This window comes from Pholis gunnellus (genome assembly GCF_910591455.1).
Source record: "Pholis gunnellus genome assembly, chromosome: 23".
NCBI lineage: Eukaryota > Metazoa > Chordata > Actinopteri > Perciformes > Pholidae > Pholis > Pholis gunnellus.
Window position 1 is genome coordinate 9,643,529 of NC_136550.1, and position 26,844 is coordinate 9,670,372.

The 26,844-nt window shown below is 44.8% G+C and overlaps 1 protein-coding gene across 10 annotated transcripts in view; it reads left to right on the plus strand.

Annotated features, from left to right (window-relative positions):
* The window catches only part of LOC306714863 (nuclear factor 1 B-type-like), a gene marked incomplete at its 5' end in the record, with an annotated part of 65,771 nt that overhangs the window by 177 nt on the left and 38,750 nt on the right, over positions 1–26,844 (plus strand). For 6 of the 10 annotated variants that reach the window (XM_079185024.1, XM_079185025.1, XM_079185028.1 and 3 more), the window contains 2 exons: positions 5,253–6,034; positions 8,672–9,203. In XM_079185024.1, coding sequence (XP_079041150.1) covers positions 6,008–6,034; positions 8,672–9,203 — 559 coding nt within the window. Of the gene's footprint in view, positions 1–4,311; positions 4,362–5,252; positions 6,035–8,671; positions 9,204–26,844 lie in introns of those variants that run through there. The other 4 variants (XM_079185026.1, XM_079185027.1, XM_079185022.1 and 1 more) reach the window with 2 other exon arrangements.

A 26,844-nucleotide genomic window follows, 5' to 3' on the forward strand; every position in this document is an offset into this window, starting at 1 on the left:
AAAATGTTATGCTGACTTCTGACATTGTCTGGGTAAAAATGTGGAAACGATATTCAGCTGATTACCCTCTGGGAATTTGATTTGCATCATTTTGTGTTGCTTTTAGGAGTTGTTTGTGTCTTTGTGTGTCTGTGCCCAGGTCAAGATTGCCTACATTTGCAGACGTGAGGGATATTGTGGAGGAGGTTATTTTAAAATGAACAGTTTTTTCACTGCAGCACTTTACTTCACATGTTGCATTTAAAGGAGCTATTTGTTCAGCTTTTACTAAACACAATCTTCTCGGAGCATCCTCGCACTAACATCCATTTCAGCATGATTGTGAACCTCAAGGCCAGCAGTTGATACTTTGATCAATTGAAGTGTTTTAATCCCAGTGACACTGCAAGGAAACAAGGACTTTAAAGGCGAGGAGTTATCAAAATGGGCTTTAAAAAAGAATGTTATTTTTTTGCCAAGATCAATAACCAAAGGCACTTTTCAGCCTCCCTTCAGTGTAAGAGAGTTCCTCAAGTGCACCTCTCTGTCCAACCTCTGCAGTGTTAATTTGATGGTGTCGGACAAAGAGCCCTTTCTCCAGCCCGCGCCTTTCCCATGCTGAAGAGGCAACGCAGGCTGACATTTCTTTCTGAATATTTATTTACTTGTACGACTACAGGCAAGCTTTTATTGTGCTCCACCGCCACAGTTTAAGTTGGGGTCCGTTTGTCTGCCTCGGTGCATATATGAGCTCGGAGAATTGACCTTTTCTGCTCAGGCCGTGCTGCTGCTGTTGCTTTCTACTTTATTTAATTTTTTATTTTAGAGATATTCATTCCTTTCTCTCTCAGCAACATGTTTATACTTCATGCATTTAACTAATGCTTTTTTTTTAAAGGAAGATTTTAAATGAAAAATGGAACCAGCTTCTACTCGTATACCTGCAAGTTCACGTGAAGAAAGAGCTTTGGTGCTTTTAAGAACTCAGGAGGGACTTCAAGAGTCATTTCAGCAAGCAGGGACAGAACATGATGCAATGTGTGTCATGGTCACAAATGGCATTCAATTCAAAGTTCATATTAAGATTACAGTTTTGAAGGATTTAGCAGAGACCAGCAGACCTGCTGTCTTACCAGCTGTTGCGAAATGCCCATAGGAAATGATGTAATTGGTAGGAAATGGCACGATCACACAGTGAGGTACCTAGAACGCTGCTATTAACAATCTGAGCTTAATTAATGGACAAAAAGGATCATTATTCACCTCATCCTTTGCTGTAAGAACATCACTAATGTAATAAAAGAAGTGGTAGCCTTGTAGTACGACCGTATGGTTATTTTTCTCGAGAATCCAAATCATATTTCGTATTGTCTGACCAGACTTTGGTTCAGTGAGGTAAATGTCCAGCATTTTGATGTCATAAAAATGTACTAGGTTATAACCAGATGACACAGACGGTCACAACAGGGGCAGAACTGGTACGTCGCCACCTAATGGTGAAAGAAAGACACTGGTATTGTGCACGCAGGCTCGCTGACAGACTGGATTTCAACAGAGAGCCTTTGTTAATGTTAACACCTGTGCTTTTCCGGCCACGTGATCAGGATTTTGTTTTTACCAAAAGAGTGTTGATTTGTTCAAATTTAGCTTGTAAACTCTTTTTATTGTACGGACTGATTGACCATGTTTGTGCCAGTGTCTTTTTTTAAAAATGTGGCCTAATGGTGCCAATGTTCCGCAAATAGAGAAATACAGAAAGTAGATTTTGTGACTCTCCTGTAGGCTTTGAGCATACTTTCTGTTTTAAATTGCTTAACTTACTCAAACGCTCTAATACGACTCTCTTAACTCGAAACTAAAATTAGAGCCACAATATACACACACACAACACCTCAGGTTTAATTCCCCAATGGGTCCCGCACAAGCAACTCGCAGTTATGCCAGTGACCACATGGGGGCGGTACATCCTCATACAGAGGGATGGACTCTGTATCTGTGAAGGCTCATGCCATGTGCGCCAGTAGACTAACATGATACATGGAGGCAGCGAGAGTATGGAGTCTGTGACAATGATAGTCTTTCATCTTTCCCATCCATAGAAATTAAAACGCACTAAATGTTAAAGGAAAACATTCTTGCAAAAGAAAAAAATACTATTTGTGTGTAATGGGTGAATAGCAAAGTATTCCAAAATGTATTAGGTACGCTTGGAATTTCCATCTAGTAGGGGTTTAAAGGAGTGTTTTTAGAGACACACCAGCATCATCAGTCTGAATTTCAGCCTTGAAACGGTCATTGATCAGCCATTTATAGCCATTTGTTCCACAAATGAATGCTCTTAGCTTAATTGTTTTTGGATGTGAATCAAAACGGATGACTAGGTGTGTGTGATGTAGATACTGGACCCACAGGACAGCACTGGCATTTTTAGATAGTGTGTATACGGTGTTAATGTCATGATAACGGGGACGAGAGAGCAGTGACATCTATTGTCCGGCTACCCATTCAAGTCGCATACAATCATGTTGTCTGCAGAGATTGTTCTGGTATACTGCGATTGGCTTCCAGGGGAAGGTTACTGTTTTTAAATCAGTCAGCCGCACTGGCACCGTTGCACCATAGGCTCCTATTCTACAGCGCTATGACTTATTGCCACAACACTGCCGACCACTGCTGTCACTGCTGTTCAACTGCTATTCTTATTACTTAATGAGCACCATGACATCAGAATACCATTATATCATAATTATGATATATTAGGGCAGAACAATGGCCTACCCAAATCAGTGCTTTCAACACCATGTTTGTTGTTGATATTTGATTGATTGAGGGAATTACTTTGTAATGACAGTGAAGAGTATGTGTATAATTAACAGAATACAGGGATATTATAAGGGTCATGGCATTTCTAAAAGGATTACCTGGAAAAAAAAGTGCTTTTATTATATACTATAGTGCACATGTTTGATCTGAACATGGTTTGACTTGTAAAATGTTTATTGGGAATGTCTAGATGTGTGTGGAGAATATCCGAAAGTAGTTTAATACTGACACTCCTCTTTTAACTGCAAATAATAATGATAATAATAAACGATAATAATAATAGTGTAATTTAGTTGGAGCAGTAATTACTGCAGTGATTTCCACCATTAGTCTTTGGCCACACAGCTTTTCTGGCCGACTGTCCAGCAGCGGCTCTGTCAAGCCCCAATCAGCGCGTCAGAGGAGCGGAAGTGAGGGGCCCAGGGCAGAGAGTGCCGGGGCCACTGATTCTGGCCAATGAGAGGCAAGAATGCAAACACCATTACAAAACTGAGCTGTGTGAAGCTTCAGGGAAACAGCTCGATGGTACCGGGGAAAAGGTTGAGTTTTTGCTTTCAAGATAAGAGGGAGAATTTGCCTCATTTTGGGATTAACAAAACTATGTATTCCGGTAGGCTGTTACATAGGTTTATTATTACACTATTAGTTTACAATAGGCTTATGGACAATATTAACACCCGTATGGCTACAATTATCCTATGGTATGTACTAGTCTATGTTAAGACATGGCAGTACAATAATAACATTTAACTATCCAGTTAAAACCGTTGGCTTTCTACATTTTGGGGGATTTTTAGGTCAGCCTTTTAATGAGTTCGGACTTTGTGGGATTTGTTTTTGTATTAAAACACTCCAAAACAACCCCACTACGGAAGCTGAAGAGATTGGTGTTCAATCTTATTTCGTGAAAACAACATTAGTCAACATGGTTGCATCGGACAGTGGTACATAGGCCTAGTATATGAGTCATGAAAAAGATGTAATAAAGTAATAAATGTGTCTATCTTTCATCCATTACAAACAATGTTGACGTTAATTGGCATGGTATTCATGTTTCATGTTGACAGGTTTATAAGAGAAATTGCTCAAATCAGTTTCCTAGAATCAGGATTTTATTTGGAAAAGTCTAACCGGAAATGGTCTCGTTAGAATTAAATCCAGCTTGATGGTTACTGCTGAGAGCCGGAGGGGCGGCAGTCAGACAGACAGTGAAAGTGAAGGCGGAGACCAGCCCAGTGTCGAAAACTCAGCCTCTTCTGGATCACGTTCAACTTCACTGAACAACCCCAAAAAACCCGATCCAAAAAAGTAAGACTTGAAGAGGAAGGAAAACAAGACTTAAAAAAAAAAAAAAAAAAAGAGGTGCTCCCAACTTCTGTTCACCGCTGCAAAGACTTGTCTTCCGGTGTTGACTTTTTTTTTTTTTTTTTTGCGAGCACCGCAAGAGAAAAAACCCTCCAAAGCACAAAGTTGAACGTGAGAAATGTGAAGCTACCGGCTTGTGTGTGTTTCAACCAGGCTCCAGGATTCCCTATTAATCCATGCAGTACAGTGCAATGGTACGTGAACACGGGTTCTTATTGCTTTTTCAAATGTTGTGATAACGCTGATGATAATATTTGTGATAGAATTTTTTTTTTTTTTTTTTGGGGGGGGGGTAATACTGTAAGTGGGGTTGTTTTAACACGGACCACAACACCCTGGCACGGTCGGGCCAAAAATCGTAGCGGACTAAATTTGGCACAGGTTCCCCCGGCAGCCCATGTTAGCGTCCCATTCCCCTTACATTTTTGGCAGATGAAACTCTACGTGGACCGCTGACAGCTCCGTAGGACACACAAAACGCACGCGCTGCAGCAACAAAGTGGCAATGTTTAACTTCCAGTCTTTCCAGCTTTCCTGCCGCGCTGTTGTGATACACACCTCGCTTTGTTGTGAGTGTTTTAAAGCTGTACATTCAGGTGTTCAGTTATTCCGTTCACTGTATGGCGAACTGTACACGGCCATTTTAAAAGTCAACATTTAAACAACGTCCCCCTCGATACACTAATTGTAACCTGACAAAGTTTGAAGCCAGGTCTTTTTTTATTTTATTTTTTTTACCTGTCAGTCTGTTGCAGGCACATTCTGCAGTAGCCTAAACAATAAAATGTATAAATGTCTTGAAAAGGCAATGCATTAAAAAAAAAAAAAAATCATATTTTCATAAAATGTGCCTTATCTTTTATATGATATACTATTTATCGTCTCCTGATTATTTCAGGGACCTTTCAGGACATTTTAAGGCGCGTTCATGTCGCTGTGACTGACACATTCAACACGACAGTAGGTTAGTTTTCTGTATCACTGTGAACCACAGACACTGCGTTGAATTACCTAAACTGGAAAAAGAGCGATCGCATGTTGTTGACACGGAGCTCGGGGGTAAAAAGGGTGCCAGAGCTGCAGGAGGGAAATGTCCCTTTTTCCGTTTCTGTGTGACCGAGGCTGTGCTCCAAAGTCCCCGAAGCACACACGCACACACACACACATAGACACAGAAGAAGAAAAAAATGTGCTGGAGTGATATGTATGCTGTGTTTTCAGATCGTCTAGGAGGAGAAGAAGGTGCTGGATGGTGGATAGGGGTTGTGTGTTAGAAGGAGGAGGAGGAGGAGGAGGAGTGTGACTGTGTAATTACGTGGGTGAAAAAAAAAGAAAAAAAAAAAAGTTGGGTCTGATTTGCTGGAATCGCGCAGGACTGAAGGTGCACCGGTCGATTTCACATCAAGTTTGGTTAAAGCAAGGGGTGAACATCACACACTCGGTGCCCTCTGAAGCTTCCCACAATGCTTTTATGAACGAGATACCACAGCACCGAGACGCGCAAAGAGCCCGTGTTGTAGCCAGAGGAGTACGCAGCAGCCCCGTTTGCACCGGCTCTACGGGTAGAACTTTGCCAAGCGCGTATACCTGCACGTCAACTTTAAAAACATCTCCGGCATAAAAATCTTCTTTTTTTTCTCTCTCTCTCTCGCTCTCTCTCTGCGGAGACGACAATCTTTGGATCGCAAAAATTAATGGATGTTCTTGGATAACCTCGTATCGTTTTACGCGGAGAGCTGCTCCACAGTCTTGCACGGTGCACGTCGGTCCAGGAATGGCGCGATAAAGTGATCAGAGGAATCAGTCCAAGTCCATTCACGTTGTGTGTTGCCGTCTCGTCATGTATTCTCCAATTTGTCTCACTCAGGTATTTGTGTCATTTATTTATTTTTTGAAATATACATTTAATTGCTGTGTGTTTGCACATTTGTACTACAAATGTTACAGACAGTGGCCAGGGAATTGGAAGTTGTGTGCCTGCGCCAGGCATTGGTTCAGTTTCAGCTCTGCTTTTGAAATACTTTCGTAATTAATAACGAAAACGAAGTTTTGCTTTGTGCGGGAAAATGTTGCGTTAGAACTAACCAAAAATGTAATCCAAAACGCACGTGTCTGTGCCACGATTGTGTTGATTTTTACTTTCGAGATCTTAGATTCTAACGAAAGCCCCCTTTCGAAAATTCATTTATTAGTCGTCCAGGCAGTTGCAAAGCCAGTGAAGTGCCAATCTTTATGCGCACTTTGCGTGCGTAAAGTTATGCGTCAGGATGAATTTCATGATAGCATTCCACGACTGTCATTTTAATCGTCCTGGCGCAGGTATGCTAATTATCTCTCAGGTTTAATTAGGTTATTTGCGTCCTCCAATAACCTCACACACACACACACCTCACAGCCCCGGCTTGAGCTGTGTTTATATATATTTTCCCCACGTGTATATTTTGTATTTAAAGTAAAACCCCTATACTTTTGGGAAGTGGAGTTGGAAGAAGATAAAGCCACTTTCACTGCAGGAAGATCAAACGCATGATAAGGTTGATTCAGCGGTGGGACAGAGTGGCTGACTGTTTTGGCTGACTCAGTTTTACTGTTTATATTTTACTTGGCATAAGTAAGTGATTGACTGAGATGTGGTTTAGTTTGTACTTAAGAGGATTGTACTTTTATGGCCCCAGCTGAAGTGCACTGCATAGGCCCTGGCCAAGTCATTTATCTTTACAGCATTTGGCTTTAGTCTGGCTGCAAAAAAATTAACACAATATTAAAGGTGTTTTTGACCAGGAAACCAGGAGTGAAAAGGACTTCAGAAACACTTGCCGTCGAGCCCATTTACTAGCATTTACAGTTTAACTGGCAACATTATAGTGAGGAGATGACATTTAAAGCACTCCTCAATTTATTTTATTTATTTTTTTGCATGTCTCTAAATTACTATGGATAGGTATATAGCACCCGTAGTAAATACGAGACATGTCAGAACCATCTGTAGAGAATTAAATATTTATTCACGCTGTTTAATAAATGATTCTAATTTGACGTTGCTGTAATGGAGCAGAGTTTTATTGGCCCAAAAGTGCAGACCAGAAATGTGGCTTCTGAGAGCAGCACCAGCGGCACAGCGCACATAGGGAGTGGATTTCTGTGGTTTCCTATAGCCCGCCTGCCTGGCTGCCTACGAAAAGAACAATATGGGGTTTAACTCCTCCAGCGCCTGCTCAGAAGGGGCTGCTCATACTTATTAAATTTGACAATTTAATGACCGAAAACATAGATGGGTTCATGTTTCCACGTGTCACTCGGAGCTGCTGTAGTCCTAAATCTCCCCCACCATCATGTACATTCCTTCACCTACAGAGAAGCAAGCATTAATAGATTGTTCGGATTTGTTTTAGATTTTCCTGAAGTATTATTGATGTCAGAGCCCGCAGGCTGGGGAGCTGCTGTAGAGATGTTGGTATTTAGCCTTTTTTTTTAGTTGTGAGGATGAAAAGAAATTCTGTCAAATGCGCATTGATAAAAACTTTAAATTTAGTTTGCAGTCATTTTCCAGTTCAGAGCTAAAGATAATGTGGCATAAAGTACAATATACATTATGTATACAACATTTGAAAAGTGAAATTTGTGTTGAAAATAATTCCAGTAATATTAAATAAAGACTGATAATTTACCATAAAAATAAGTTTCAGTATATCATTATTTATTTTTACTAAAGTATCGATGGGAAATTAAAAAAGTAGGCCATGATTTTAATAACACTGGCTCAGGTTTTTGGAATGAAGCTGAGCAAGTGTCATTCTGGCATGAGCTTGAAATCGAGTCCCAAGTCAACCTTTGCAAATACCTTCCACGGACTGCCTTGAAATGCCGCCCTTCTCCTCTGCCTGCAGATTTTTTTTGAATGCGTTTCGAACGTGCAGCCTTTATATGAGGCTGTCCGTGTGTGCCAGGAGAATGGGAATCTCCCCTACTTCCTATTTTGCGACTCCAGCTTATCCTGCATCCTTCGTGAACGTGCGATAAGGTCACGTTGGAAAGCGGATAGTTTGATAAGAGAAATGCAATGGTGAGGGTGAGGGTGAGGGTGAGGGTGAGGAGGGGGAGGGGGGGGGGGGCACAGAGTCACGCTCGGAGCATGTTCGGGAAATGAGAGCGGAGGCGCGAGTGCATTCAGTCACTGGGTTTGGTGCTATTGTAGTCCTGGCAGTTGATATAAACAGTGGAATGTCCTTGTCATACCTGCGGGACGCCTGATAAATCTAAAATGGTAAAACCAGTGTTGCAATGTGGCGAGGAACTTCTCGTGTTAAAGCTGTTCAAACTGCCAATATGATGTTATGGGACTGGTTATGGGGGATTGTTTATTTGTGGTCTGACTTCCATACTGCCTCAGATTAGTAGCTGACTGAACCCACATTTCTCCTCCATGTTTAGTGACACGAGTTTCTGATTATTTCTCCCCTTCTCTCTCTCCTCTCTCCTCACTGTGTCCCTTCACTGGCTCCAGGATGAATTTCATCCCTTCATCGAGGCGCTCCTTCCTCACGTCCGCGCCATCGCCTACACGTGGTTCAACCTCCAGGCCAGAAAACGCAAGTACTTCAAGAAGCACGAGAAGCGGATGTCCAAGGACGAGGAGCGTGCGGTGAAGGACGAGCTTCTGGGCGAGAAGCCCGAGGTTAAGCAGAAATGGGCGTCCAGGCTGCTGGCCAAGCTGCGTAAGGACATTCGGCAGGAGTACCGGGAGGACTTTGTCCTCAGCGTGACGGGAAAGAAGCACCCGTGCTGCGTGCTGTCCAACCCGGACCAGAAGGGCAAGATCCGCCGGATCGACTGCTTGCGGCAGGCCGACAAAGTTTGGCGTCTGGACCTGGTGATGGTCATCCTCTTCAAAGGCATCCCCCTGGAAAGTACAGACGGGGAGCGCCTCGTCAAGTCTCAACATTGCACCAACCCAACACTTTGTGTCCAGCCACACCACATAACAGTATCGGTCAAGGAGCTGGACTTGTTTCTAGCGTACTATGTCCAGGACCAAGGTAGGTTCAAGCTCATGCTTTGTGTGTGTTTGTTTCACTGTGTGTGTGTGTGTGTGTGTGTGTGTGTGTGTGTGTGTGCGCGTGAGCTAACGCGCATGTGTGAATGATGGCTTTGGCAAGGTCAAGGGTCACATGTGTTACTTTTTGGCAGTCCTGCTGAGACTGGCTGAAATCACCACTACAGTCGCCAGACAAATAAACACTGGAAACCCGATAGCCAGTACTGTATATATGCAGCGTACATTTTCATGTGGCTCAAGTATGACTCACGACGAAACAAAAAAAAACACAATCGGTAAATGTAGAACATGTTTTAAATGTGTTTTTGCTCTGCTGTACTCCAGCAGCGTGTTCAGTAATTACTCAGTATCTCGTACACACACACACACACACACACAGGCTTGTACTGTTGCGCACACACTGTATACATTTTCTAATTGTCTGGATATTAAGTAGTGACAAATGTGGAAAGTTGCCGTATAGACTGGTTAAATTAAAATGAACCCACTAATAGTGTATTTAATAATACTGAGTCTCTGTACCGTTCTTATAAAGCCCTTGTTATTATAGCTGTGGTGTTTATTAACAACATATTTTACAAATGTGGTTCTCCTCACTATAGTAAAAAAGCAGCAACGTTGCCTTCGTCCCCATAGTCCCCTTCATATAATGAATGTAACGTAACATTTAAAAAATCACAATAGATCAATATTGTTTTAAATAAAAGCTAATAGCAACATTATCATATCAATAAACGTATTGCTGTCAGCCACAATACAGCTTAGCATTGACGATATGAGTAGACCTAAGTAGGGCTTTTTTTTTAACATTTGCAAAACATTTCAGTATATATAAGATATTGTTTCTGTTATAAATCATGCGTGTGATCGTGTTGGCCGCCAAAATCCGGCTTTTCTTAATTCCTGAAAAGCTGGTTTTCTTTTACATGAAAGCCTTTTGCGGACACAGTGATGTGCCCGATGTGGAGACTGAATCCTGCTTTTTATTCAGCTCGGTGTTGAATAAGAGGTGGAAAAACAATGTGGTGCCAGGTCCTGGAATAGGTTTTGACATACACATTTTTGAATTTGGACGTGTTAAAGCCTTCTGCCTGCCTGCCTTTTCCTTTTTTTTCAGAATTGAATTATCACAATTTATTTTCCACATTTATTTACAGAACCAAAAGGCTGCCACGCACTAATGAAACACTGGCATTTACCAAAACACGTAAGATCATTTCCAACACTGACAATTTAAGCCACAATGTATTACGAGAAATTATTTAGGAAAAGCAGTGAAACTAATTGTGACTTTTTACACACTTCTCCGATTCCACACTAAGTTAAAAAAGTAGGGGAGCAGTAATTAAGGACAGATAATACACAAGTGCAGGAGAAAATATTGTTTAGTTCGCTATTTTCCATTCTTATTTGGACACCATAGATTTTATTTAGTTGTTGCCGAATTTAACATCTCTTTCTAAATGAATGCAAAATAGGTTTGTCACAGAATATAATTACATTTCAGTCTTTAACGTCCCTCTCGGTGAACTTCCTGCCTTTATCCATAGGAATCCCCCCCCCCCCCCTCCCCTAGTATTCCCTGTTGAAATTCCCCTGTATTAAATCTATTGACCACCAATACTTTGCTATTGAGAGAGAGATGATGGCGTAGCTAGCTCATTATCATCAAACCCTGAGCGCCATTTTGTGTTTGATAAGTGCCAGGGAAAGCAGAAGGCACAGCACACAGACAATAATGGTTGCCACTGGCACCGGGGTTGGCATCAGACCCTCTTTTGTGTCTTTTGTAGGATGCCACCGCTTCTCTAGTTTGCATCTGCTGCATTTTTAACTGTTCAGTACCAAGTTGAGAATGGCTCTTTAGTGCACTTTCTTCACAATAGACACCATTTAAATGATAAGTTGGTGCCTGTGTTGTAGGTTATGGACGGCATTTTTACCAGCTTTTATTTAAAAAAAATGTGTCCGCTGTGGAGGAAGAGCAAATTATTGGCAAGATAAGCCAATTTTAGTGTTTGAAATAAATGGCGAGCATAGTGTTCTCCTTTCGCCGGAGAATAAAGTCGCTGCGATTCAACGTTGCACTGCGGATCAGAGCGATTGTTTACCGTTTTCTGTGCGTTGAAACGTTGGCAAATACAGAATAGCATTCTTTTACCGGGATCACAGAGACGGCCGTGCTTTTTTTTTTTTTTTTTTCCTTTTTGTTTTTTGCAAGCTAAAGCGTCTTTTCCTTTTTCCCTCAAGTCACCAAGCGGTGCCCATCTCGAGACAATGCAGCCATATTGTGGTAGCGTGTGGTGCGGCGCCATTTTGTTTTGCACCGTGCCAGGGAGGCAGGCAAATCAACCAGTAATGGTTGTTAGAGGTTTGGAGGTTGGCATCAAACCCTCTTTGTCTGCGTTGCAGCATGCCTTTGATTCGTTGGTTGGCATCCGCAATGCAGTGGGCATGTTGGAAAGTTTTTTGACAGTGGCAGAATGGAAGCCCGCTGCCTTTGTTCTGCTGCAACTGCACGAAACAAACAAACATATATACAATCAAACACAAAGAAAATGGCAAACGGCTCTGTCTGAAACAGAATCTGGTATTTGTGCGAACTGCTAAAAAAAAAAAATACCCTGTGCTTTTATTATTGTTCTCTCCGTAGACCACATGGCAGCGGCTCGCTTCTGCGGGGCCGTGTAATCGGATAACAAAACAATATTTTACACAACGGAATTTTTTTTCTTGTTATATTCCCCCCCCCTGGTAAAAAAATCAATAAGTTCAGAGTGTATGTGCTTTTCATTCTGGTGGGTTGGCTGCCTGAGAAAGGTCGGCGGGTTGGCAGCGAGTGTGCTGGGTGAATTTAGAGAGGGCACTCAGCCCCCTTGTTCAGGGGCACAGACGCGTTTAGCCAGGCAGGGCTGTAGCACCCATGTGCATGCCCAGATGAATGCCCGCTGGGAAGTGGGCAGGGGGCTGGGGGTGGGGGTTGTGGCATCCATTGTGCCAACTGGCAGGCCGTGTTCAATACAGGGCCCTGGCTTCTCACACACACACACACACACACACACACATACGGCCGTTGTACTCCAATGCACTGTTTTATCGTTATCTTATAAAAACAAGAAGTGATTTTTTTTTTTCTCACCTGGATTCATATTTGGCATATCCAGTTTGACAGCTTGATGGAATAGTTGTAAGAAGACATGGAGGCCATGGTCGTGTTCGGACTTGTCAGGAGACTGTAGGACTTGTTTGTATTTGGCTTTGTTAATAAGCTGCACATCACTATTCCCTCAACAAATATAGAAACGTCGTTTGTTACAAATCTCTCGGCCCTGCATATTTAAATGTCTTGTTCTTAATACATGTCTGCAATTAATAGAATATAAAAATAGAATAAGATATGTGATTAAGATACACAAGCAAGCCGATTGGAGAATTTGGAGGTTATCTTGGAAAATGTTGTGTGCACATTTTCTACCTCAATTATTAATTTGTCAGTGGAATAAAGTAGAAATTGTCGTAAAAATTTGAAATGACTGCAAAGAATTCTGAGCCTCTAACCAATGACAGAAGAGGAGGCAGTCCAACAAGGTCAAGCAGCATTCCCATTACTCCGGTGCTGAAAGTTAACACGGCCATAAAACATCATTACCTTGACATCCCCCCAGTAACGTAACTGTTTTTTCACACTGTCATGATAGTTTGTGGAAATGGATGGATTACCTCTGAATACACGCTGCCATGTTAATGGAGACCTTGTTTTACGAGTGGCCGACTTAACCTCTGCCCCCGGGGTCGGGACCTTTTTCAAAGAGATGTGACGGGGTGTCCTGTGAAGTTTAATTGAGCAAAACAGAACAGTGAAAACGCGCCGTTTGCGGGCCCAGGGCACGTGGAGGGGGAAGGCTTTTTTAGCCTGGGGGGGTGGTGGTGGTGGTAGTGGTGGTGGTGGTCAGGGGAGGAGGCGGGGGAGCTTTGCGTAAGCCCCCCTTGTTGACCTCCTCTATCGGGGTCAGACCGCGGCGGTCGCGAGATCACCGGTGGTTTCTTGGCAACTGTTTGTCTCCACTCCCCCGCCACTACTTCTGGCCTGGCTGGTGGTCCCTTGGTTGACTGGCTTAAGTGAGGGGGAGTAGGTACCACTGACTCCCCACATCTCCTCACACTCCCCCTCCAGACTGGGTCGGCTGGCCGGTCCCTATCTCCAAGATTGGCCGTTGCCTGCTCGCCACACTGCGAGCGGGGTGGCTGCTTGCGTCTTGTTTTCCGCCCGGCTGCCTCAGAGGCTTTGGTCAGGCGGCCAGAGCGGAGGCCTGACCTTCTGGGTCACAGTGGAGGCCTGTGACTAAGCACAACATCTATCCCCTCCCTCCCCCTCGTCCCCTTATCCTCCTCTGCCATCAGGAATCACCCCTGCGGCACACTGCCCGGCCAAATGACTCTCTCACTCCTTCGCTCTCCCAGTCGCTTTTCTTTTCACACTCCCCGGCTTTCCCTCAAGCCAGAAACTCTGACCATGACAGCTGTCCCAGGCCCAGGCGCTCGGCCAGAGAGAGGGTGGCTGGGTTTCTGCCAGAAGTGCGAAACAAAAGTTGTTGTAAGCAGACAGCGTTTAGGACACTACTGTTGGTCTTCCTATTTTGGGCTTAGTCAAGTTATTAAGCGGCCTTTAATTTGAAATTCTTCCAGGCGAGGTGATCCTCCGCATGGTTCTTTTGGAAGTTGAGTCGAATTTTATTCTCGGACGCGAATTTTAACAGTGAACGTTCAGAACAAAATCAGCAGGGCCGTAAAATACAACTCCTGGGAAAAACCTTAACCGATGACTCCGGAGCCATATAGAAAAAAACTCTTCAGACTGAACTGCACAACCCTGTGCTCGGCTTCCATTCTGGCTTCCTTATTAGTATGCAATAGAGCCTGCGGTGTCTGGCTACCTCTCTGTCAGAGCCATAACCTATCGAACACATTCTCTCAATCTAATCCACTTAGAACTCCCTCCCAGCTTCACCGCTTGCCTTATTGATTTCCGCTTCCCACTAAATGTCCTCCCGATCTTTTTTCTCTTAACCCGGGAGCTATTTATGTTTTTGCAGTGGTCTTTCTTTCTTCTCGTGTCTTGCTTCCTTTCTTGTCTCTTGCCTTCTTTCTTTCTGTCTTTCTTTCTTGCTTACTTGCTGACTTTCTTCCCCTCTCAATGCCTCCCCTCCCTCTCTCTCTCCAGGATCTTTGGTGGTTTGTGATCTCCATCTGACTTTCCTCTGCCTTCCTCTCTCCCCTCCTGCTCTTTCTCAATAACCTGGGTGCAGTGCAGCCAGGTTGCCTGGCTCAGTATGAGGCTTGTGTTATTAGCAGCGGGGTTTTGCTCGAGCAAATACCTCAAGGCTTAAACAGGCCGTGTTACCTCCTTGGCCCTCTTTTGTGTGCCATGTGTACATAAATCTCCATGGAAACAAGGCAACTCGGAGCAGAGGCCACTGAGAAATGTGGATTCCTTCTTTCTCAACAAAATGTACAACTCCCTCCTTTGCTCTGCTACAGTGTGTTTAATTTGCTTGTGTCACAGTTTGCGCTGTTGCAGCCGTCAAAAAAATGGGACAAGGCCTTTCTTTGGCGTTCTAAGGCACAGGCATTGTGTTGAAAAGGCTTTTCTTGTGTATTTCAGCAGGAGACTCAATTTTGCGTTTGTGGCTGCACTTGTTTAAGGACTGCAGTTTGTGTCATTAGTCTATGGTTAAGATCTCAGCTTCACCACACTTTCCCAGGCTTTTGGGGAGGACCCCAAGTGCATTTCAAATCCCCCTGAGGCCACTTGACTGGAGGGCCGGCACCTCCCACTCCTCCCGGATAGATTCCCCACCCCCACCCTGTCTGCCGTCCCTCCCAAATGAAGACAAATGGGTACATTCACCCCCTGTCCCAGGCACTACACTGTACCTCACTGTCCTGCCGTACAAAGCAGGCCCTCCCTGTTGCCTGAGTTTCTCCATCCAATGACTGCTCGCTCTTCTTTGCCATCGCATTAGCACAACTGCTAGAAAAACCTACTGTTGGCCCATCTGCGTGCTAGACTGGTCATGTTAGACGACGGGGTCTGTAGCGGAAAGAGGGCACAATGCGGTCCAGAGAGGAGAATTAAAGTTTTTTTTTGACCTCCCCATTTTTTTTTTCAAGTCAACCAGGAGAAAAGCACCCTCAAGTACCAGACTGAGACTTTCACACTAAAGCCAGTCCCCTTCACCCAGGAAGGAGCCTTTTGAGCAACCAATGAAGGGAAGAAAAAAAATGGGAAGGGGTAGTAGGTGGGGTGTGATGGGGAACTTTGGGCAGGGACAGACAATCAGAGTGGTTGCCCAGGAGACACTAACTTCTCTGTGCAGCAGCACCCCCCCCCCCCCTGCTTTGCCCCATCAAAGCCTTTTCAGTCCAGACAGGGTCGATCAGTGGCCCAGAGTGATGGTTGTCTCTTCTTTTGTCTGGCGGTACAGTACGGCCCATCACTGTGACGGCTCGACAAGACCTGAGAGGGACAGAAAAGGAAAGGCCCGCCATCGCAGAGCTGTGCAAAATTTACTTTTGGGTGGGCGTGTTGCTGTTTGGGGGTGGTGGGCGAATCCCCCAGAGGATTTCATTCTAATGTCAGTGCAGCGGGTCAAAGAGGGGATATGGTGTCTGGGGCTTGGGAATGGCCTGCTTGGGACGGATTCATCAGAGCCCCATTGAGTTGTCAAAGCTAGCCAAAGGGCTTCCACTCCTCCCTCACATATGGCAGGTTCGCTTCTCAAAAAGCTCCCAAATTTAGAAACTAACTCAACCAGCAGAAGATGCCATATATTTAGTGTAATAAACAATACAACCCCCAATATGGTTGTTTAATTTTAGTGACCCAAAAAGGAAAGTTACAGAACAGCAGAGAAGGCAAGGAGAGTAGGAGAATAAGTCATTTATATTTTTAGCACTTCCATAAACATGTAGTCTTTTATGAGGGACAGCATCTTTGAGCATTGTTGTATGTGATTAAAGTGAGTAATATAGAAGGAATGACAGGGAGAGAGGAAATATGGACACATTGTTGGTTGGAACAACATGAAAATCTCATATCTCAGGATCACCAACCCGGCAGGTGTTACAAATTTTCCACAGAGGTACTTCCTCCATTGTGACAGACAGAATTTCACACTGCCTCGTTCCATCAAGTCATTAAAACAACAAGCTGATACGGTGAATAAATAGAAAAAAAGCACCCTTCCCACAGATTTCGTTAGAGATTTCTACGTAGATATGTAAGAATGAAATGTAGGCATGGCATGAATACAATATGCACAAACAGCAACATAGATGGTGTAGTGGGAAGAACGGGGCTCATTTCCGTGGAGCCCCCTGAAAGCCTATATGATCTGGCTCCAGAAAGCTCCAGAAGTGGCCCGTTCTCTCCACTGGCACAAGCCTCCAGCTGGTAACTTTGCCGCACATTCCCAAATGTTACATGCAAATCACACGCCCACATACATGTGAGTGTGGAAAACCATGTACAGATTAATGCTCACCTGCGCTTCAGCTCGAAAGACTGCATTTAGATTCAATGAGCCGCAACTTCTCACAATAACAACAGTGCTCCGGCATCTGTCGGGGCAAAAATTGAAAGTGGGAGTGCTTTAAAAGCTTGTTCCGGATTTACAGAGTCAAGATTGTAATTAGGCCTCCAACATGTGCGTAGACCTACAACCCACAATTACACTGTGGAGTCTTACCAGAAAATAACTTGTCCCTCTCTTAAACATCATGTTGTAGCCGACATTGCCAAGGAAATTTGGCTAACATCACCTTGTCTAATTTGACGGCAGTGCTGTAATAGCTATATTACAATATCTTCTAATTGTTCTTCACAGAATTGTTTGCAACCTGTGGTCTGGGATTTCTACTTGCTTAACACAGCTTTTTGAGCAGTTATGATAATGACCCCAGTTGACCCACAGATGGCTAAATGAGTAATGCTCAAGCTCATCATCTCTGATGGGATCCCAGCTGAGTCTGCGATGTGGTGTTTCCCAGGAACATCTTCATCTGTTTATGCACGTCTGTTTCACAAACTATTAGACGTTCGCCAGGCATTTTTTCTCCCCTTTTTCTGTAAAAACCTCTGGCTGTAACTTGGGTTTCCATGTGTGTCTTGTTAAGGGCAGTTATGACAAATGGCAGCAGCTGTACAAACTAATCTCTCTGTAGCTTTCACACATGGCGCCCAATTAACAATGGACCACTGTGGGGCCCTAATCCACGGTGCAGCCATCCTCTGGTCCCGCTTGCCGGGCCAACTGCCCCAGGAGACTCTTCTCCTCTGCACTCCTGTTAGCCATCCTGTAACTCCATTCAGATGGGAGCCCGTGAGCACCGCAAGGCATGCTTGGGTTGGAGACGCGGTAGCCATCTTGTTTCCATGTTGGGCATCACGGTTCCCGACGCTAAAGACCCCGGTTTTTATTTGACGCACTGGAGTTCTCTGGGATTGGGTTGCAGCCCTGAGAGTGTTTGGACTCAGATGCTCACATGCACTATAGGAACTCACTTGTCATTAAAACACATGCACGCAGCTGCAGTTGATAGATTTAGCAAAGTGGTTGCTGACTGGGTGGGTGGGAGCAATGTGTGTGTGTGTATGTGGGATATAGCTTTACTGTCAGTGGGCATATTTCCAGTAGTTGTATGATGATAAACTGCTGGGGGGGGGAGTGCTTTAAACAGTGCATTCGCTACCTACACAGTCTTATAGGATAATATACTGTATGAAGGCAGGGGGATGTTAGCCCACACTTACTTAATGGTTAGTTTTAACTTTGGATATATTCCAACACTGCTCCTCACATACACAAGTAATATGCATCCACTTTCCCAGGAAAAGTTTCAATGTGTGAAGTCTTTCTCCTCATCCAAGAGTGTGTCAGCAGTGGCCTTGTATCTTAATTTCAGTTTTAGATTACAATGAATTCCACATCACATGGATGCAAACCTGTGTGAATTGTTTCCTTCACTCTGATGCAACACAAAGCCACAAACGGGAGTTTGAGACTCAAAAGAAGGGTGTTGAAGGGTCGGCGGCCATCAGGAAAGCGGTGCAGGCCTCTGCCAAAACTATGACATGAATGAAACAAATGGATGAAGGAAAATGAAAATGGTTGGGGTGTGATCTCTGGCAGGCAGTGCAAAACCAGTGCCAACTGTTATGAATGGGAAACCGCTGCTGAGCTAATGAAAAAGAAAAAAGAAAAGAAAAGAACTCACTTTTTTCATCCGCCATCCAAGAATAATTAAGCGCGCGCAGGCCTTCTGGTGAGGGTGGAGAAAGCCACTAGACACTTGACTAACATCTCACCGCAGCGGAGGACAGTGAAACACATGAAAGGGGAAATAAGAAGCAACAAAAAGGAGTTTTGTTCGGGCTAAAGTAGAGTTCTTAGCTATGAAAGGCTCCACCTGCACTCCACCTGAAAACTGTCAAGAAGCGCTTCTAAAAACACTTTATTAAATTAATTTATTATACAGAAAAGCACATAATCATTGCTGGCATGCCCTACCATACCTCTCTTAAACTAACATCATTCACACACACACACACACACACACACACACACCTTCAACTCTTAACTTAATCCCTGCTCTAGGTGTTTGGTGACGGGGCTTAACGAATCTGCAGGGATCATGTACTGTACTGTATCGTAGCGCTGATGTGATTAGTAGATGAATCAGCTGATTGACAGAAAGTTCACTTCAAGTCCAATAATCATTTAAACGTCAGAGCTTTTCAAATGTGAGGATTTGCTTCTTTTTAATTGAATGTGTTTGGGCTTAAACCTGTTTGTTCGGACAAAACAAGCAGTCTTCTCGGGCTCTGGGGAATTATGATGGCCATTTTTCCAATATATATATAGATTTTTTTTTGTTGGCCAAAAGAAAAATAAGAATCAGTCAAAAAGAATCAATCCTTAATGAAAATATCTTTTTATTTCCAGCCCTGCTCTACCGTAATGTTCTGTACTGTGTGTATCTCTTTCAGCCTTCTCTGTAAGATGACATGATGGAAAGAGCAGAATAGGGGCCAGATGTACGTTTATATATAGGACCTGACAAGGGTACAGAGCAGGACACAAGAGGCCTTGCATATCGCATGCACCCTATCACGTACGCCACATGTACTGTATGTGAAGCAAAAAAACCCAAAAGAAAACCACTGATAATGACGCATGCTGGCCTGCTTCATGAAACCAGAGGGTTTCATGCTGAGAGAAGGTGACGAGGCGAATTACAGGAGTTACAGGGTATAATTAAGTATATTTTTTCGTGTGAATCTCTGTGTTAGTTGCATTTCTTTTTGCCACCGAGGGGGCGCAGACTTTATTTGAATCCATTATCAGCTCGCCCCCGGAGCCAAGGGCAACAACAACGTTTTTGTTTTACCGCTAAACCTTTTTTTTAATCGGCATCTTGTATGCCACGAACATCACCCACGGCTGACAAAGCGCGCACTGTTTGGAGGCAAACGCTCAAAACAAAAAGTGGTTTCCCCATTATGGCAATCAAAGCAACGTTATCAGCGATCAACATATTCTCACCCAGAGACAGAGAGGAGAAGAATGCCCCATTGACTGATACTGCCTGCTAGGCCGGTCGCGGCTGATCTCCTGAAGAAAAGACCAGTGTCGCTGGTGGCCCCCTCCGTTCCCCCCCAAACTGCCTCCCCACTCTTTGCCTTCTTCCCTCAATATATGTCTCAATACTTGGGGGATCTTAGAAAGGAGCTGAAGAGGGCTGCATGTGTGTGTGTGTGTATTGTCGGGGTGCTGCCGGGCGACTCTATCCCATGCTGGTGGTGTAACGGGTGGGGGGGCTGAGGGGGGGGTCACCTGCCAGACTGCTGGAATGTTAATGCCGTGGCTCTGATAATTGGATTTTGTACACACCGTCTGTGAGGAACGTCCAGCAACTTTCCCCCTCTTATTGTTCGACCGGGCCCTGGACCCTCAATAGGGCTTGGCTATGTTTATACAAGCACTCACGTCTCAATAAAGAGTGTTTACAATGCGTGTGTGACCGTGTGCGTGTGCGTGTGCGTGTGTGTGTGGTGTCGGGACTTCTGAATCGCGGCGCAATCGTGTGTGACAGGATGACTGAAGTGAAAGCAAGAGAGTGTCAGATTATCAAGATTTGGCAAATATTTAAGATATTAAGGGATTTGTCAGGTCTTAGAATAGGATTTCAGGATTGTTGCAGTAAGATTTAGCACATACTTGGATTAAAGACTTTTCAGACTTTTTGCCAACCAATTATCCCACCGCACTGACACCAAGCCTACGTGCCCTGACGTGCATGCAGAGTCAGAGGTCGGCACGCCCACTGTGAGGTCAAAGGTGAAGAGCAGGCGCTCCCTATTGGTGGGATATGTCTGCGGCGTACATGATTTGGGATCATTAGGGAAGTTATGGCTCTTGTTTGCATCGGTGGGGGGGGCCTGGAATCGGGCCGGGAGCTGTGACGCACGGGTTTCCCTCTTCCTGGCCTCCCGTGCTATTTCCAACCAGGCTGCAGCGGCTTGAGCTGGTTAAATGTCTCGGCTGCACTGACCTAAATTCCTCATATTCACCTCAGAAGACCTTTGCCTTAGCCAACCACCCGTTTTTTTTCCATCCCTATAGTCTTCCTATGCGACGAGCATACGCTTTGTTTGTGTATAAAAGTTCCTTCCTGTATATAAGGAAGCTATGTTTGAAAAAAAAAAAAAAAGTCATCCTATTCCCAGCTGTAATGCCTCAGAGCACAACCGCTAGAAACAATGACAGTTTTTTTTTTTCTTTTGGCAGAGAGACTTGTTGTGGTTAGATAAACAGCCTCTAATTGCATTTAATCTGTGTTAAAGTAAGGTATTTGGAACAATTACTTTGGTATGTTTACCAAACAGCTGGTGTGTGGATCTTTTTTTTCTCTCCCCACCTCTCTCTAAGATGTAATGGATTTGGTTCACCTCGCTGGTTAGTGGGAAAATAAGATACAGGCGCTACATTAACTTATGCATGGGTTTGTATTCAGGCTTCAACTGTTACACAAACAACAACGCAAAAAATCTGTTTAGTTTGGGTACGATTTCATTAAAGTTAAATGGCTTTGGTTAAGGTGCCAGATTCCCACTTTTTGTCACTGTGCCACATCTTGTGGAAACAAACACAATCTAAAAGCGTAGCTCGTTCCCTCAAACATACAATGAATTTACAGCATTATTCTTACTTAGCGACATGTTCAATTAAACCGTAATCATCAGCATTTTACTAAGTGGCGGCAATACTTTATATGTGCAAAAAGCAGAACTTAAGAATGTTTAATTCCCTCCTTCTATGTGATGGAAATAACATCTTTAAAAAAAAAGATCTTATGAATGATTAAAACAAATCTACTGTTTAATAATAAAATGTCTCACAAAGCTGCATTTGCACAGGGAAGATTAACAGCGAGCATTGCTCTGTAACAGGCAGGAGCCCATGTTTATCAGCTGTCTTGCTCTTTTCCCTTTAACCTGGCAGTAGTGCGCTGTTGCATAAACAATGGTCTGGGCAGCCACCTTTGGGCTATTGTAGCCTTCCACGTGGGTTGAACTCTGGCCAAGTGGATGTTGTTGCAGGAGACGGCCCCGCAGCCAAACGCGCGAGCCAACCAGGGGCCTCCGTTCCAGGAGGCGAGCACTCACTGGACGACACCCGAGGATAGTAGCGCTTGACAGCTCTTGGATCGCGTAAAGGAACTTGACTTTGAAATTCAAACAGAGACGGGTCGAAGTTGGCCGCAGCCCACGAAAATGACGCATTCCCTGCGAATGTCACAACTCAAATCAAAACTCAAGCCACACTTTGGACGAGGGATAAAAACGCTTGTGTGTGGGTGTGTGTGTGTGCGTGTGTGTGTATGTCTGTGCGATTTGACATGCTGCATGTGTTTAGAATTCATAATGAGGTGTTGCAAAATGCATGCTCTCTGCATATCTCGCTCGACTCAACCGCCACCTGTATAAACAACAGTTTCTATTGCGAAACGGTTCCAGGGAAAGGCTCTTCCCGGGGCTTGTTGTCAGAATGAGGTCAGCGAACACTACTCTTTTCTCTCTGACTCTCTCATTTTCCCTCCTTCTCTCTGCCTCTCTCACACTGGCGCTCTCAGTTGTGCTCTGTCCCTCCGGAGCCCTGGAGGAATAAGGCCACTAGATCAACTTAAAGGGATCTGTATCCACACTCTCATCGTGCATGTTTGTTGTCGGGTGGAGAGAGGCTTAGTCATCTGTACCGTTGACAAGAAACAACTCGGTGATATTTGTCTTTGTGTCCCAAACGGTGTTATTGTACGGCAAAGTCCAAAAATCACTTATGTCATGTTCTGATTCAGGATTATTTTCTGACATGTTTTGAATCCTCCCAGAATTACCTGATATTTATCATGCAGGAACAGGCAGAAGGTGCTTGAGCAATAACACAATTGTTATAGCAATCAGCGCACGGACTTTGGGGAATCCTGCTGGATCCGCTTGTATATTTTCTTTGGTTGGTAACGGGGATGGGAGGTTGCTGAATCTGAATTCCCGCGGCATGACATCATCTGACCCCCCTCGCTGATCATTTTACCCCGTCGCAGCACAAAGGCGAGCTCGGAGACGTAAGAGGAGCGCACATGTATCATATGCTTTAAGCTGAGGAAGCCCCTAATCGAGCCGGGCCCCGCTGAACGCCGGTGCTCCCAGAGGCACCGCCGGTGGACCGCGTCGTGTCTGGAACACTGTAACAGGATCTCCAGAGAGGAGCACAAAATGGGTGCTTTGTGTCCAAGATTTGTCCAGACAAACCAAGATAAGGAAGCCCAACATGGGTGAGCCGAAGGAGCTGCCTCTGTGACTTGAGCAAATAACCTTTAATCTAGGTCATGCAGCCAGATAGGGGCCGCGGCAGTGGTTGCCTAAGTACCAGCAATGGCACTAGTGCTGACGTAGGTGATAAAGAGAGTTTAAAGGGGCCATTCACACGTTGCGTCTGAAAACGCGGGACAAACGCCAGCCGTGCCGCTTTCTCCCATGTGTCCGAGGTGTTTGGGAGTATGTTTGGGAATTTGCGCTCCTGTTGCGCCTGCTGTCACGAAGCGACCCCAATCCTGCGTTGCGATCACGGTGATGAAGTTGCGGTGATTTAGCAGTAAGTAACACTGACGAAACAAAACAAAGTGAAACAAAGATGAATGGATTCCCAGCACAGTAACCCCCCCCACAGTAGCTTTACTGCTCGATTCGTCAATTTGGCTGACCTTTTTACTGAATGTTCTGACGTCCTCGGACGGAAAGGTTGAAGCAAGTGAAATAGTCCGTTGGACAGATCGTACTGCTCTAGGTAGCTCTGCAATGAAATGATTACCATCTCCTTCATATACTTCTTCATATAGACTGTTAGTTATGGAAGAAAGAGAAGATATAGCTATATCTACATTGCCTGAACCTTGCCGGTACGAATGACCAAGCACTATCTGGCTTATTCCACACACCGGTTGCAGCGGTGTTTCCCGACTGAGCCCAAATCTCATTGCAGTCATAACAAGACCCATACACGCCCCGCCATAACTGTGGCCGGCCCCTGAGGCTGTGTATGTATTCCTCTGCCCACATCTCCTTGCTCGTCCCAAATCGATCGATGGCGGGGGGGGGGAAACGGGGGGGACCAGACCAGATCGCTACACAGACCATATGTGTCGGCGCACCACAAAATGCTGAAGCCATTACTCGGCCCACTCCGGTGAAATTGAAAGCAGGAGCCAGTAACAGCAGCGGCAATAGCTAGTCTTGGCTGAGTGCATGGGGGCAGCGTAAGGAAAGCCCAGTCAGATGGTAGTGCTCATGCTGACTTGTTGACGGCAGCAGGCTGCAGACGGCCGATGTCTTGTTGTCATAGCTCCAGTTCCTCCCGCTCATGACCTCCCAGTGATGATGTTTATGTGCTTCTTTCTGTTTCAAGTTTGCAAATGTGTCTGCCTGTGGTTACTGAAACCGCTCATACGGGCTCATAGACCCCTGCTATTGCTGTCTTTTGGAGTCTGTAACATTTTGCAACGTTAATAAAATGATGTGTCGCATTTTATAAGGAACAGAGTTCTCTCCCTTGAAGGATCTCAGCCCAGCCAATATTCAGTCCAGCTACAAATCCTACAGATGTAAGATTGCATTACATGTGCTGAAAACATGTATTTAGGCAACACTGTCTCCTGTTCGTATTATATGAATGATAAAACATTCGTCCAACCACCGTGTCATTGTAAGCCGCAACACTACTCTTGGCATTTTTAAAAAGGTACAGTAAGAACAGTATCCCCTTGGCATTAGTTAGCTGCCCCCGGTATCCAGCTTTCCTTCGGTCTTCATGCTGCCGTACGCCTTGCAGGAACCGCATGCAACTAATGCATTAGTTCAGGGTATTATGTTACGCACGGCATACATCATGCTTTGGGATTTTCGGTAATTTATCTGCAATGTGCGATGATTTGTGGGAAATTTCGCCAAGTTTACTTTTTTGGGAAATGGGAACGATTTTACAAGCGATTTATTGTCGTGATCAGGCTTGTACTGTAAGTTAACAGGGGTTTGTTTGCCGTCTTTGTACGCTCGTATATGTTTGAGTCTGCGTTTGTTCTTTATTCTAATGGAGGCTCACTCGCTCGACTTGGCCCGTCTGGTGCGACCGGTTTTAGGTGTCACGTTAAAGGCGCTTTGCTGTAAAGGGGAACATTTCTTGCTAAAATACACCTTTCACTTCCCCAGTGGTTGTCTTCAAGGAGGGATGCCGTTCTGTTGCATTTGTTATTTTGTAACCCGTTCATGTATGTCTTTATTTGGTCGGACGGCGGGTGTTCATGGGAGGAGGGCCTCATGGCAAAGACTTATCTTCAAGCGCGCGTCTGTCATCTGCTGCTGCAGACAGAGTGCTCTTTCATTCGCTCCAGTGAAAGAGGGTTCACAGAGATTTAAGGGCCCAGCATTGTTTGTGCTCTGTGATGCTTAATCACTTTTGGTTGGACACCATATTAAAACTTGGGCTCCAGACGGGAGAGGGGCTCGCCGTCCTCCACGGGGAAAAAAAGGAGCGACGCCGCCTCGCAGGGTGGACGTCGGGGACAAAGACGCGCTGACCGAGTTAAGCCAAGAGACGGAGGAGATGAGGACGGATGAGAGTGAAGGTCTTCAGCCGAGTGAAAGTTAACACCCTAGTTACTGCATTAAACTTGCTGGTTTTATTCATTTAAAAAGTCGTCTGTGGAAAAAGACCCTGTATATTTTAAATAAACAACAACACATAAGTTAAGAGGTCCTGCAGCTCTGCCTCAAACATCTTATCTTTCCTTGAGCTCAAGGAGTAAGATGGCGGCTTATTCCTAAAGCACTTCACTTTCCCAGACCCCCCCCCCCCCCTCCCACCCCCCTGCACTCCATTTCACTGCAGCACTGATTACACATAGTGTTTACATATTCCATAGAGCACTGTGACAGAGATAAACCTCTCCTGATGCTTATCCCCTGGCCACAATGTGGAAACCACTAAGATATAATGTAAACCAAACGTCGCAGCTGCCCTTTCAAGTCTCAAGTGCAAGTTCTGCGTGCTGAGCGAGCATTTTGAGAGCCCTGGCTTTAAGTAGCATTGGTTGAATTCAAGTTAAAACCATCACGTTTTTTTTTTCTTCTTCTTCTTTTAACGACGTTGGCAAGCTCCTTTCATAAGTGTATTTTCAGCCTTTTTCACGTGGTGGCCCAGTAATACTGGCGTGGAGGTACTAAAATCCCAGATTTGAATGATTTTTCAAAAAGCTCCCCTCTCTTAATAATTGACTGTGGAAAGTTTGAGTAGCTTGCTCTGGTGAAGAGGAGTGTTTGACATACATAGCTTTTGAGTTTTGGGAACGCATATCTGTGGCAAGGGATTGGCGTTTGATAGGAAATGTGATTAATGATCCACACATCAGCGAAAGAAGGGAGCGCTCCCCATAAAGTGGGTTGTGGGATTATACAGAGGGCTTCACCCGGAGGACTGCTCGGCATTAATTGGCCCCGTCTCTCCTGTGGCTCCGGAGTATCGCTGTCACTCTCCTCGGCACGCTGCGGTTTGTGCATGTTATCACTCTCGAGGTCCTCCGCAGTAAATGTGTCACAGAGAAACTGCACGTGGTTTAAAAATACCCTCGCTTGTGCGTTTCCCATCGTCTTAACATTTGGGTTGCTGAGTGTCTTGGGCTGCTCGGGACCCGACGCCTGCGTTCGGGGATGAAATTCATCGGCTGAAATCCCCCGACATGGATTGTTAGCATCTTCTCGTTCCTAGCTCGCACTCCGTGGCCTGTATGGTTGGAGTGTAATCTATAGGTTCCTACACACTCCTCGCACAGCACCTGCACCACACCCTTGTTTTATGACGTGCTGATGAGAGCGAGTACTTGCCTTAGGGCTACCGCTCAGTATACATAACCTGCTACCAGGACACACAATACTCTCACAGTTGAGTTTACAGAACAGACTGTACTGTAGTTGCCACAGTTAACTTAAGGAAATGAGGTTACAATCCTTA